The 13,972-nt window shown below is 40.8% G+C and overlaps 1 protein-coding gene across 2 annotated transcripts in view; it reads right to left on the bottom strand.

Moving 5' to 3' along the window:
• il1rapl2 (interleukin 1 receptor accessory protein-like 2) overlaps nucleotides 1-13,972 on the bottom strand; it is a 515,311-nt gene that overhangs the window by 24,062 nt on the left and 477,277 nt on the right. For both annotated transcript variants that reach the window (XM_041796951.1, XM_041796950.1), the window contains 2 exons: nucleotides 8,494-8,626; nucleotides 1,326-1,471 (listed from right to left, as the gene is read on the bottom strand). In XM_041796951.1, the coding sequence (XP_041652885.1) occupies nucleotides 1,326-1,471; nucleotides 8,494-8,626 (279 nt within the window). The remainder of the gene's footprint in view (nucleotides 1-1,325; nucleotides 1,472-8,493; nucleotides 8,627-13,972) is intronic.

Genomic DNA, 13,972 nt, shown 5'->3' with positions numbered 1-13,972 from the left:
ATTTTTTATTTATTTGTGTGGTAGATAGCCTTCTTAAAAATGGGTTCAAAACTTTTTTGTTAAAAACAGAAATAAAATGGTCTAATAATGGCAAAAAATGGTGGAAAAGGTGGTGAAACTGGATTTTAAAAGTAGCAGACATTGGTTAGAAGTGGTGAAAATATGATAAAATTGGCAAAAAAAAAAAAAAGAAAAAAAAAGAAAAAAAAAAGAAAAAAGTAGCAAAAATTAGTTAAAGTGGCAAAAATGGGCATAGATAGTGGTAAGGGGAAATAAAAAGTAGCTGAGTTGACTTTAAATTGGCCAAAATGGGTGTAAAATTTGGTGAAATGCGATGAAAAATTAATATAAAGTGGTAAAAAGGGTTAACCAAGACAGAAAAATGGGCAGAAATTGGTTAAACTGGTAAAAATGAGCAAATCAAATAGTGAAATGTGGTTGAAATGGGCATAAAATGTGGTAAAAAAGTGGCTAATAGAGTCAATAATAGGTGTAAAGTGGCAAGACTTGGTTTAGAAGTGGCAAAAACAGGCAGAAAAAAAGGTGTTGGAAAGGGTTTGAAATCAGAAAAATGGGTTTTAAGTGGCAAAAATTTATTAAAATTGGCAAACAGTGGTGGGAAAAAGTAATAAAAACTGGTTAAAATTTGGCAAATTGGTTTAAAGTGGCGACAGTGTAATTTAAAAAATATTTGTAGTTTCTTTAAGGCATCTGGTGACCCCCTCTCTGTGTCTCACGACCCCGAATGGGGTCCAGACCCCAAGGTTGAGAACCCCTTCCCATACACCAGTCATCCTGTTGAAGGTTGGAGCCTATCCCAGCTGTGTTTGGGCTGCACCCTGGACTCAGTCATTTACAGGGCTGCAATGGACAGACAACCAAACGCACTCACACCCACGGGCAATTTAGAGTCCACAGTTAACCGACTGAGCATGTGTTTGGTGGTGGGAGGAAGCTGTAGGACCCAGAGAGAACCCATGCATGCGTGGGGAGAACATGCAAACTCTGCAGAAAGACTCTGACCGGGATTCTAACCAGGAACCTTCTCACTGTGAGGCAGCAGAGCTAACCCCTGCACCACCGTGCAGCCCTGGTTCTGTCTCAGCTTTAAAATCTTCTAAAAAGATTTCCACTGGCTGCTAATGTCTCCCTCTGTCTGAGCTGTTGGCTGTTTTATTCTAATCTAAAGGAGAAAATAAAGACTACATGGAATATTAAATATCAGCTTTTCCAGTGAAACAGATTCTACACAGAAAAGAAGATTTCTCTAAACCTGATTAAATATCCCTGCTTTAATCAAACTCAGATAAAAACACGAGATCTACCTTTTTTCTGCAGGATAGCACTGCCGCTGCGTTTCCCTATGTGGTTCTCCACATAACAGGTGTAGTTGGCCAGGTCCGACTCCTCCACAGCATCGAACGTTAAGGACAGCTGCACCTCCTTCTCCCCTAGATGCTCCCTCAGAATCCTGGACAAACACGAAGAGGAGACAAGAGTTAGAGTCAGGAGATCACCCTTTTTTCTGGAGGTAGAATAGAGAACATAGATCTGTGTTAGCCACTCAGAAACAACGAGGTCTGACAGAAGGAGAGACGTTAGAGCTTTAAAGGCCTCATGATACATGTAAATCTTTATTAAAAGGAGATAATGGAGCAGGAAGAGGAAAGCTGAGCCGTAGATCCATATGAAGCATCAGCAGATGAAGAGGGAGCAGGCTGCATGTGAAAGAAACACTGGCAACAGCTGGAAGTAAGCCTTTCTCCTTATGGTGAGGTCAAACTCCACAAAAAGCCTGCAAGGAGGAGGGGGAGGAGGGGGAGCTGGAAATGATGTTTGGGTCACGACATGCACCCTGAAGCTTGATTTAAGGTCAGATACGGCCGCATCAGTGAGATAAGGCCGACTGTGCTGATGATGCAAATTCAGAGTCAGCTAGGAAGATCCAGGAGCATCAGAGGTGAGAGGACTCAGCCTCTGAGTTTAGTCTAGTTTATTATCTCTACGCATACATACAGCTGTGCATCTGCTGGTAATATTACCTACACAGAAACACCCATGTATGCTAGCCCTGTGTCATAAAACACGCATAAACACGTCTGCACATGCAAACTCTGTTCAACAGGGCGATGTGCAACAATACCAGCACTTTAGATAAACAGGAAAAGGGTGAATGTACAGTTACATGTCCATGTTTATCAGTGTACACTGTCCCCATAATAATAAATAAATAAATATATGCTAAAATAAATAAATAAATAATACACAAATGCATAAATAAACAAATGAATAAATGAATTAATATATAAACAAACACATTTGTAAAAAAAGTATAAATAAATATATACAGAAATAAATGCAAAAATGCATAAATAAAAAAATAAATAAATATATGAATAAATAAGTAAATAAATGCAAAAAAATAAATGCAAAAATAAAAAAATAAAAAAATCATTAAATAAATATATAAGTGACTGTATAAATGAATGAACAAATAATACAATGCATAAAAAATAATGCATAAATAAGTAAATAAATGAATGTATGAATGAATGAATAAATAAATGCATAAATAAATAAATAAATAAATAAATAAATAAAGCATAAATAAATAAATAAATATAATAAAAAATAAATTAATACAAAAATGCAAAAATACATAAACAAATACAAAATGCATAAATAAGTAAATACATAAATGAATGACTGTATGAATTAATGAATACATGAATAAATAAACAACTGCATAAATAAATAAATGCAGAAATAAATGCAAAAGTACATAGATGAATAAATAAATACATATATACATGACTGTATAAATGAATGAACAAATAATTAAATGCATTAATAAATAAATCCATAAATAAGTAAATAAATGAATGTTTGAATTAATAAATAATTAAACAAATGCATGAATAAATCAATGGATACATAAAATTATAAATAAGTAAATGAATAAATAGATAAATGCATAAATGAATAAATGCATGAATAAATAAATCGATAAATAAATAAATAAATAAAGATTTAATCATGTCTCTGTAATAGAGTTAAAACATGCTGCAGTGGATTCACAGATTAATTTAACAAAAAGCAATTTAAGGACTGAACAGGCTAAAATGGAACAACAATAAAATCATGAAACTGCAGAACAGAGATGTTGGTGAAATTAAATAAGATGTAACATTAAATAGCAATGATTTGTGGTAAAATGACTATTATTTAATAAAATAGTGCTGTCCATGTTAACCACAAAGGAATAAAAGTCTGAAATGAAGACATTAATGTTTATTTTTATAATTGCATAAATAAAATGTTGTTTTATTGCTGAGTGAATAGAAGTAAAGCTGAGAGTGAAGCAGCAGCTGGATACAGCTGTTCTAGCATCTTCCTGCTCTCACAGTGATGGGAAATTCTGACATCACTGCACCTTTAAAAGTCTTATTTCATTATTGAAATAAAAATACTGACAGCTCAGTGGATAAAAATCTGCATCCTGATATCAGACAGTTACAGTTTAACAGTTTATTTCCATTAACTTCTGGTTTGGTTGAGCTGATGACGTTACTTCTGTTCTACCAATAGTTTCTATTTCCTTTCAGAATAAAAGCAGGATTTCCTCTCAGCTGACACACCAGACAGACCGTCTCATTTCCTCTGCATGGATATATTTCCCACAGTTTGGGAATGATGGTACTTTTTCTTGGGAAGTTCTTGGAAGTCTCACCAGGAAGTGGTGGCAGTCTACCTCGCTATAATCTACTATTATTGATCTGATATTTATAGATCTGCCGTGGTTTCATTGGCTTGGTATGAAGATATGATGAGGTTTCTGTAGACCCAGCAGGGGTCCACTTCATCTCATTAATGTTTTGGACTATTAAACTCTTTTGTGATATTATTTTATTGACTGGTAATTTAAACTCAGGTCTGTCCATGAGGCTCCTGATCATTGGTGGACTGATTCAGCCCCAGTGTGAGCTCATATTCCACTCTGGTTATTTTTACCATGCTAAGCTTCATTCAGAGCTGTAACATGAGGACGAGTCTCATATTTGACCCTTTTTTAAAGTAGAATCATAAATTATTTTATTAGACAGGTGTGGACTTTCTCTGTTTGAGGACAGTCAATAGAGCGAGCCTACATCCCACCATCTAAGAAAACATTCAGGGCTCCAGTGGAGGAGATTACTTCAAAAACATGCAGTGTCTTTGAGCTCTATGTCAGCCTGTGAGAGAAAAGCCGTCACAGCAGGAACCTCCCAGGAAATCAGAGTAGTCGAGGACCAAACAAAGTCAGTGTAACCATGACCAACCTGGACAGGTAACGGTCCAACTAGGTCATTAGTGATATCACCAGCCAGGTAAGCTGCTTTACTCACATGAAAATCAGTTTTAGTGAAGTGCAGGGATTATCAGTACGTATAGATTATTGATAATCCAGGGTTGAATCTGTTGGGCTGGTGCATGATGGCTGAGAGTTGTCATCCTGAGAGCAGCTCTCTTTGGCCCTCTCTGAGAAGGTTAAAAACCTCTCACATTCTTAAAGACCAGAGACTGGGCTCCACTAGGAGGAGAGCAGAGTGGGCCTGAGCTCAGGTGCTGAGTTCATCAGCACTGATAAAATCTTATTAGAATAAGGAAATGCTTCTTCAGTCCTTCCTGAGAAAGCTTATAGTGTGTATCAGCCTCTCTCACGGAGAGTGTGAGCGGAGGTGATGCTGCAGCTGCAGCGACGTTTCTACGATGAAGAGTTCAGCGCCAACGACACATTTAACTCCTTTCCTGCATCGGATTAACATCTTACTGTGCTATAAATAAATATAGATCGTACACGACTGGGGACATTTCAGGTAAGAAATGTTCTAATTAATAAAGATTGAAAAATCACCTGGTTTGGCCTGCGGGCCTCGAGTTTGACCCCTGTGACCTACAGCTTTACCGAACTAACTTTCCTCTATTCTTGCTGATGACTAACTGGCTTTCTTCACTTCCTGTCTTCACTTCCTGTCTTCACTTCCTGTCTTCCATGTGGCTGTAAATGACCTGTGGATGTTGACAGTAAAGTCTTTAGATGGACCTCTTACTAAAAAAAAAATCATAACTATGAAGACTAAAAACTGGTGACTAAAGAGAGTCAGATCACCCAAAGGGACCTGAGCCAGACCAGAATAAGGCAGTAGATTGAGGATTTTATAAATAACGATCGTCTCCCTGCAGAAGCAGCACAGAGGTCAGAAACAGCAGAGCTCTGCAGCCTTTAGTTCTGATTCCTCTGAACAGCATGTGGTCTGATGTAGAGCTGACCTACAGCCATCCAGATAGACTGGGTCTAAACCATGTTAGAGGTCAGTCCACCAGGGAGCTACAGAGACCAGACTGGGTCTAAACCATGTTAGAGGTCAGTCCACCGGGGAGCCACAGAGACCAGACTGGGTCTAAACCATGTTAGAGGTCAGTCCACCGGGGAGCCACAGAGACCAGACTGGGTCTAAACCATGTTAGAGGTCAGTCCACCGGGGAGCCGCAGAGACCAGACTGGGTCTAAACCATGTTAGAGGTCAGTCCACCGGGGAGCCGCAGAGACCAGACTGGGTCTAAACCATGTTAGAGGTCAGTCCACCGGGGAGCCACAGAGACCAGACTGGGTCTAAACCATGTTAGAGGTCAGTCCACCAGGGAGCTACAGAGACCAGCAGCAGGATGGATCAGAGCAGCTCTGAGAGGAAGAGATGGGAAATAAACACGAGGATTCATAGGGATGTCCTGAACAGAATTTTAACCAAACACACGACTCTTTATATAAAGATGATCATAAACCATCGACACCTCTGATAGAACATTCTAGATCAGTGAGTCTCAACCTGTGGCTCTGGAGCCTCATGTGGCTCTTTTATGTGTTATTTTAAATATTACCCCCAGAAAACCTTAAAAAGGAAACTTTGACTCCAGAAATGATGCACGTTAAGTCACAAGTCAGTTTATGTCCCACTGTATCCAGCAGGCTTTGATTGTCAAACTTTATTTTTTTCTATGTTTCCATTGGGTTTATTCGGACTCGAACCGGCGACCTTCCGATTCCCGGCTCCGATTCCAGAAAGAGCCACTGCTGCCCCTTTTTGCTCATGTTTCCTTACTTTTTGCCACTTTTTGCTCATTTTGGTAACTTTTCACTAATTTTTGCTTTGATTTCCTGCTTCTGACCATTTTTGGCACCTCTAACTCGCTGTTTTTTCTTCCTCATTTGCCACTTTTCACCCAGTTTTAGCCCTTTTAAGCCTGTTTCATCCATTTTCTATACTATTGCCACATTAACCATTTCCTGCCACTTTTCACCCATTTAAGCTGCCTTTTCCCATCAAATACCACTTCTTGCTCATTTTGGTAACTTTTCACTAATTTTTTGCTTTGTTTTTCTTGCTTTTGACCATTTTTGGCACCTCCCACCTTTTGGTCTTCCTTCTTTGCCACCTTTTCTCCCCAATGTGCCACTTTTCAACAAGTTTCAGCCATTTTAAGGCTATTTTGTCCACCTTCAAATGATTAAAGTTAAACTTTTCCCCGCTGAGATTGTGTCTCTCTGAGCAGGATTGAGTAACGCTGTTCACTGTGAACAAACTGAACCTTCAGGAGAAATCATTTAAATCAATAAAACCCTGTTTGCATAAAACTGCAACCCTCCAGACTCAAACTTCACTAACATTTCTTTACATCATCCTGATTATTTTTGGCCAAATTCTCCCACTCTTTAAAAAATCTGTTAAACTGTCATTTCCTGTCTGGACTCACTCCACAACCTTTACATTTTTCTGGTGAAGCCAGTATTTTGTACAACCCCAGTTCCAAAAAAGTTGGGTCGCTGTGTAAAATGTAAATAAAAACAGAAGTCAATGATTGTTAATTTAAATTTTACCATTTCATTAAAATATGAGCTCATTTTGAATTTGATGGCAGCGAAACCTCTCAAAAAAGTAGGGACAGGGCAACAAAAGGCTGGAAAAGTAAGAGGTACTAATGAAAAACAGCAGCTAATGAGGTTAATTATCAACAGGTCAGTCACATGACTGGGTATAAAAGGAGCATTTTAGAGAGGCAGAGTCTCTCAGAAGTAAAAATGGGCAGACAGACGGAGGCTCTCATTAGAGGCTTTATTTATACACTCGAGTAAAAGCCTGATCCTTTCTTATGTTCGAATATTACAGCAAAAATACCACAATGTTAGAGTTCAGGGCACATCGGCCGCCTCAGTGCCGATTAAGTTTTCTTTCTTTAAATTGTCCGAGCTGTCTGACTGAAAGTCTTCAGGAGAATCTCAGAACTCAAAGTCCTAAAGCTACCATGGTGGTCTGGTCTGGTCTGGCTGTTCTCTATTAATCCCCCGCTGAGAGGATGGGCCGCTCTCTCACATACAGCTGGGATAAAAAGATTAATTCAGGAGATCATGGGGGCTGCTGGATAATTCAGTATGTAAACAGGCTGATTCTGATCACAGACTGACTCTGCAGGAGTCTGTCTGTGACTGAACCAGAATCATGGAGGTCTGATTTAAATCTAAAACACACGGCGTGACGGAGCCGTCGTTCTCATACAGGACGGGGATTTTCTTTCTGATCTAAGTCCCTGTTGTCTTCTCTCAGAGGCTCAGAGCTTCAACAGGAACTCCTTACCTGAGGAACCGAGGTCGGCTTATTCTGTTCCCTCTTTTAACCCTATGTGTACTGAAAGGTTTTATTTTAAAGTAAATCTGTTTTAATGGTTCTATCCCACCTCTGCGTGTTATGAAAATCATTTTACTGATTTATTTCTTTTGAGACCCTGTCACCAATTTAAAGTTGTCTGCTTATTTTCTTGTGGTTTGTATAACCTGACGGTTTTAATCCGCCCCAGCACCTGCTGGAGGTTTCTGGGTGAGGAAGCAAACAGAGCAGTGGTCACTCTGGAGAGCAGACGCAGCGCTGGACCGCCCTCATCACTGCTGCTGAGTTAGTTTATCAGAGGAGAGAGCTGGTTTGATTGGAAAGACTCCTCCATCCAGGACCAGAGCCCAGCAGAGGTAGGTGGAGTGACTCTGGGTCTGTGCTTCTCTTGGGTCGCTGCAGGCTGAGAGCTCAGATACTACAGCCGGCGTGAGCGCGTACTCTCCATGGTGAGAACAGATGCTTCTGAAGAGCCACAAAGCTGCACACAAACCGGCCCAGACTTTGGTGATTGCTATCAAAATCGCCCCACTGGAGGAGAGTTAGAATCCAGATTTTCCCTCTGAGAGACCCCCAAACAAACACACACACACACACACACACACACACCCCCCCACACACCCACACACACACATCAGTGTGAGCTACTGAAACATTACACTGGTGAGACTTACCCTTTAGATTGTACAGGTAGCATCATAGGTTTAGTTTTATTCTGCTTCATCTAAATTCATCATTTTCTGCACAGTGTCACCTCTGCATGCTCGAGTAAAAGTAGAATCTGTCTATTTACCTGACTTCACTCTCTTTTATGTGTCCCGCTAGTTCTTCAACAAACTTTTCTCCTTTCATCCAGTAGATGATGGGTCTTCTGTTTTCCCCACTGTAGCCGAAAAAGGCCTTACAGTCCAGGCTGAGAGGCATACCTGCAACACAAACAGAACCCTGTTAGAGATTCAGGAGAACATGAAGGCGGACGGTCTGCTTAAATACAAGGACGCTGAAAAGACCCTGAAATCAATACAGAACAATCACAGCTGCTAGACAAGCTGCCAGAGCACAAGGCTGCCGAGAGAGAGCGGAGTTAATGAAGAACATTCATAGAGACTGTTGCAGAGAGACGGTTTCATACAGCCACAGCAGGGCAGACATTATTAGAGTTAGAGGTCAGGCGTGGGAGCACATGAGCCTTGGTTCTGGACCGCTCTGGCCTCCTGATGGCCATCCTCCAGGCCTGCTCCAGGACCATGCCCCATCTCGTCAGGTATCATCCCAGCTGACCCTCTGTGACACACCGAGCTGCTCCTTCTCAAACCCACATTTTTCATTTTTCATTTTTCATCATAGTTTTTTAACACTGGTAGATGAACCGCTCCATGACTTCCACGCTCTCACTGTTCACAGATTCAATGGTTCTACCGCGGCGCACTGACATGCCTGGATCTGATCACAGCCTCGTTGGTGATCTGGACTTCTGGGCAGAAAAAAATCTCAGAGGGTGATTGGACCAATGTTCTGTCTGTCTAAATCAGTAAAGGACAACTAGTGCGACAAAACTGATGATGTAGTGGCGACGCAGCAGCTGCTGTGGTTGCTAACTATCAGTGGAGCCAGCTGGTGACACAAACTCATGCTGGAGCCAGGAGGACAGCGAGATCTTTATATGTAAGAAAAACTGTCAACTGTAATAAAGATGAGGTACATTTCACCTGTGCAGCCATTGATGACCTCCTGTAGCTATCAGAGATTTATCTGACCCCAAACAAACATTTCCTTTAAAATGGATCTACCGGATGACAGCCATGGAATCTCAACAACCTGTGAGCTGCTGTCTGCCCAGGTTCAACGTAAAAATCCAGAGTCTGTGATTTTAAAATCAATCTTGTTTTACCGTGTTAGCAGACATCCTGGACTCATGTTGTCCATCTTAAAGACGGGTCCTTCTGGAGCTGGATGGGATAATTTAGGGGTTATTTCTGCAGCAGTGTCTGATTCAGTCCCTCTAACCCGTGGCCCGTCATCAGTGAAGCCCACACTACTACAGTCGAGAGTTTGTGCAGCCACACTGAGTTTCACGCACCCTCCTGTAAGACCTTGAAAGCACCACCGTGTGATTACAGCTATCAATGGTGATGATGGGGTATTAACGAGCATTCTAATGAGCGCTACCTCGTTAGGCAGTCAATTAGCAGATAATTATGACAGACCTCAGTTCCATCATAATGATAGCTCTAGTGCACCAGCGTGGTCTAAAATCAGCTCTGAATCCTTCAGCTCCGTCTGTCAGAACTTAAAGACACTGATATTTACGTTTACTCCTGAGTTTGTTCAGCAGAAGGAGAGGGAGATGATTCAGGCTCTTCTACATCCATCTGCAAATCAATCTGAGGATGCTAAAAGATCCTCCTTAAACCTGCTCCAGCTCCTGCAGACAAACATGAGGGATCTCCTGTGCCGAGGCAGAGACGACGGATTATTGCTGCATGTTGGGTTTGATTGCAACACCAGTTCAGATTAAAGAGGCGGCAGAAAGACGGGACTTTAGTCACTCTAAAACGTTTATTTTTAAGGAGCTGAGAGATGACAGGGTCTGCTTCAGTCCTCAGAGTGTCTCCGTGATAACATCAGAAATATTAATAGGAATTTTGGGGCATTCGGGGTGGAAAATAAAACATTATGTTTTTAACTGAACTCATGCTTTTTATCAGCGTTACTCAACCCTGCTCAACCAAACAGCCAAACTGTTAAAACAATACCTTTGCAAGAGCCACAATCTAAGAGGTGAGAAGTGGCAATAAAAATAAGTTAAAGTGAAATGGTCAAAAAGCAGCAAAAAAGTGGCAAAAATGGGGAGAAAAATTGGCAAAAAGTGATCGAAAAATGAGTTCCAGGTGAAAAAAAACTTACCAAAAAAGGGAAAATGTTGCTAAGAATGAGTATCTACAGTGGGAAAAAGTGGCATTCAACAGCAAATGGCTGCTTAAATGAAAGAATGGGCAAAAAATGGCAAAAAGAGGGGAAAAAATTAAAATAGCAAAAAGCAGGATAAAAGAGGCAAAAACTGGTGGAAAAAAGCAAAAACTGAAAACAAAAAATGAGTTACAGGTGGGAAAATTTGTCAAAAAAAAAAAAAAAACGAAAAAAATGTGGCAAAAAAAAAAAGAGCAAAAAGAGACTAAAATGGGCAAAAAAGTCAATGAAGTGGCAAAAACAAAGAGTGAAAATTGTCAAAAATGTGGAGAGAAAGGGGTAAAATTGATGAAAAAAAATGAGTTACAGGTGGTAAAAATGGTCAAAAAGGGTAAAAATTGAACAAAAATGAGTGAAAAGAGACTGAAAAGTGGCATTCAATGGAAAAGGAAGCTCTGTGTCAGTCTTGAAGCGGTCCAAACTCACAGACCGGCTCTGAAATCTGCTCCAAATACAAGAGAGAGGATCAGCTTTACATGAAGGTGTGGCTCAGTAGAAGTTCTGGACCGTCTCTGTGTGAGGTCTGGGGAGGTCTGACAGATATGATAGAAACTCTGTGCATTAACATTTAAGCATGCAGGTGCAGAGGGAGGAGCTTAGAGAGCTGGAGCACCTGTCCTCCTGCCTCTGTCATCTAAGTACCCCTCACTCTTTCTTACTTTTTATTTGGTTCATTTTATTTTGAAGGAGCAGGAATAAAGGCCTGGCTTGTGCCAACAAGGTAAACCAAATATCAGTGAGACCAATCAGAGCAGAGATGGGCTCCTCTGGTAAAGGGACAGTTCAGCTAATTCAGCATAGCAAAGTTGTCCTGAAACTTCTGACTCCTGATCAGAAGGAAAAACACAAAAAGCACATCAGAGGAGACGTTCAGGAACAAACTGAAGGAAGCCCACATTTTTAGAAGCAGGGATGAAACTGAGACAACACAGCAGTCAATGCATGAAGGCAGCATCATCACCAAGGACGGAGAAAGCTCCACAAAGAAAGTCCAGATCCAAGACCATGTTGGTGGTTCTCTTTGACATTGAGGGGATCATTCTGGTAGAGTGGGAGGACCAGAACAGGTTCTTAAAAAACTGAGAGAAAGTCTGAAGAAAGAGAGCACAGATGAGGATAGATGGTTCCACTCTTCATCAGGACAACGCTCCAGCTCTCACTGAGCTCTCGGTACAGACGTTTCAGTGATGAGCACCCTGTTCTCCTGATCTAGCACCGTGAGACTTTCTCCTGTTTCCTCAGACCAGATCTGAGCTCAGAGGAACGTTTAGAGCGGTGATACTCAACCTGTGGCTCTGGAGCCTCATCTGGCTCTTTTGTGATGATTTGTGGCTTTTTTTATTTCTTAATTTGAAATATTTTTCCCCCAAAAAACCTTAAAAAGGGAAACTTTGACCTCAGAAATGAATCACATTAATCAGTTTGTTTCCCAGACTTATATAGATGACTTTGTCAAACTTGATTGTCCCATTTATCCAAATTTTTGCCCATTTACACCATTTTTCACCACTTTTCACCCAATAATAATAATAATAATAATAATAATAATAATAATACATTTTATTTTCTGACACTCAAGGTCACCTTACAGACAACAGTCAGCATGGACAGTAATAGAATAATAAAAAAAATTGCAAGAGTCTAAAAGCAACAACTAAACATGATAAAAGAAACCTTAAAGACATGGATCAGGTGGGGTAGGCAAGGCAAAAAAGGTGAGTTTTGAGCCGGTTTTGAATATGGAGAGGGTCTCGGTGGAGCAGAGGTCAGGGCGGAGTGAGTTCCAGAGGTGGGGGGCAGAGAGACTGAAAGCTCTAGCCCCCATGGAGGACAGGCGGGCGGGGGGAGCTGACAGGAGGTTGGCAGATGAAGAGCGCAGTAGTCGGGTGGGTGTGTACGGTTGGAGGAGGTGGGAGAGATGCGGGGGTGTCAGGTTATGGAGGGCTTTGAATGTGAGGAGGAGGATCTTGTGGTTAAAGGGACCAGTAGCCAGGGGAGCTGTCTGAGGATGGGGGTGATGTAGTCAGCAGAGGGGGTTCTGGGGAGGATGCGAGCAGCTGAGTTCTGGACCAGTCAGAGTTTATGGATGGATTTCTGAGGAAGGCCGAACAGAAGGGAACTGCAGTAGTCTAACCGAGATTTAGAGGATTTTTTCTGCCCAGAGAGCATGGATGTAGCGCCAACCAACTAAATTTAGCTACCTTTGCCATTAAATACCTCTTTTTTCCCCATTTTTGCCCCTTTTCACCATTTTTCCCATTAAAGCTACCTTTTGATATTAAATACCACTTGTTTCCTCTCTTTTTTTTGCCCTATTTTGCCACTCTTGACAACTTTTTTGCACATTTTAGTACTTTTTCTCTATTTTTTTTGCCATTTTTGCCACATTTCACCTCTTAGATTGTGGCTCTTTCAAAGGTATTTTCCAACAGTTTGGCTGTTTGAACAGGGTTCAGTAACTCTGGTTTAGAGTCTGAGTCAGACGTTAAGGACCTCAGAGGCTCAGAAGAAGACTGACGGCACTGATCTGATCAGTTTAGACTTGAATGCAGCGGGGGGTCGATGCAGAAGAGGAGGAGACTGAAGAGAATCTTTATTCATTCAAACTGGATCACAGCATGACGTTACTATGACTGTTACCTGATAGCCATTCCTTTAATACTGCAGGGAGAAACATGATTACGTCTGTTTTATTCCAAAACCACTCAGTCCTAAATCTACCCAAAGACTGTAAAGAACAAAACTCTGACCTTAGATCAGGACTAACATAGACCACATAGACTACATAGACTAACATAGACCACATAGACTAACATGGACTACATAGACTAACATGGACTACATAGACTAACATAGACTACATAGACTAACATAGACCACATAGACTAACATAGACCACATAGACTAACATGGACTACATAGACTAACATAGACTACATAGACTAACATAGACCACATAGACTACATAGACTAACATAGACCACATAGACTACATAGACTAACATAGACCACATAGACTACATAGACTAACATAGACCACATAGACTAACATAGACCACATAGACTAACATGGACTACATAGACTAACATAGACTACATAGACTAACATAGACCACATAGACTAACATAGACTAACATAGACCACATAGACTAACATGGACTACATAGACTAACATGGACTACATAGACTAACATAGACTACATAGACTAACATAGACCACATAGACTAACATAGACCACATAGACTAACATGGACTACATAGACTAACATAGACTACATAGACTAACATAGACTACATAGA

The sequence above is a fragment of the Cheilinus undulatus genome, linkage group 10 (assembly GCF_018320785.1).
Source record: "Cheilinus undulatus linkage group 10, ASM1832078v1, whole genome shotgun sequence".
NCBI classification, from domain to species: domain Eukaryota; kingdom Metazoa; phylum Chordata; class Actinopteri; order Labriformes; family Labridae; genus Cheilinus; species Cheilinus undulatus.
This window is presented reverse-complemented; position numbering and strand designations above follow the sequence as displayed.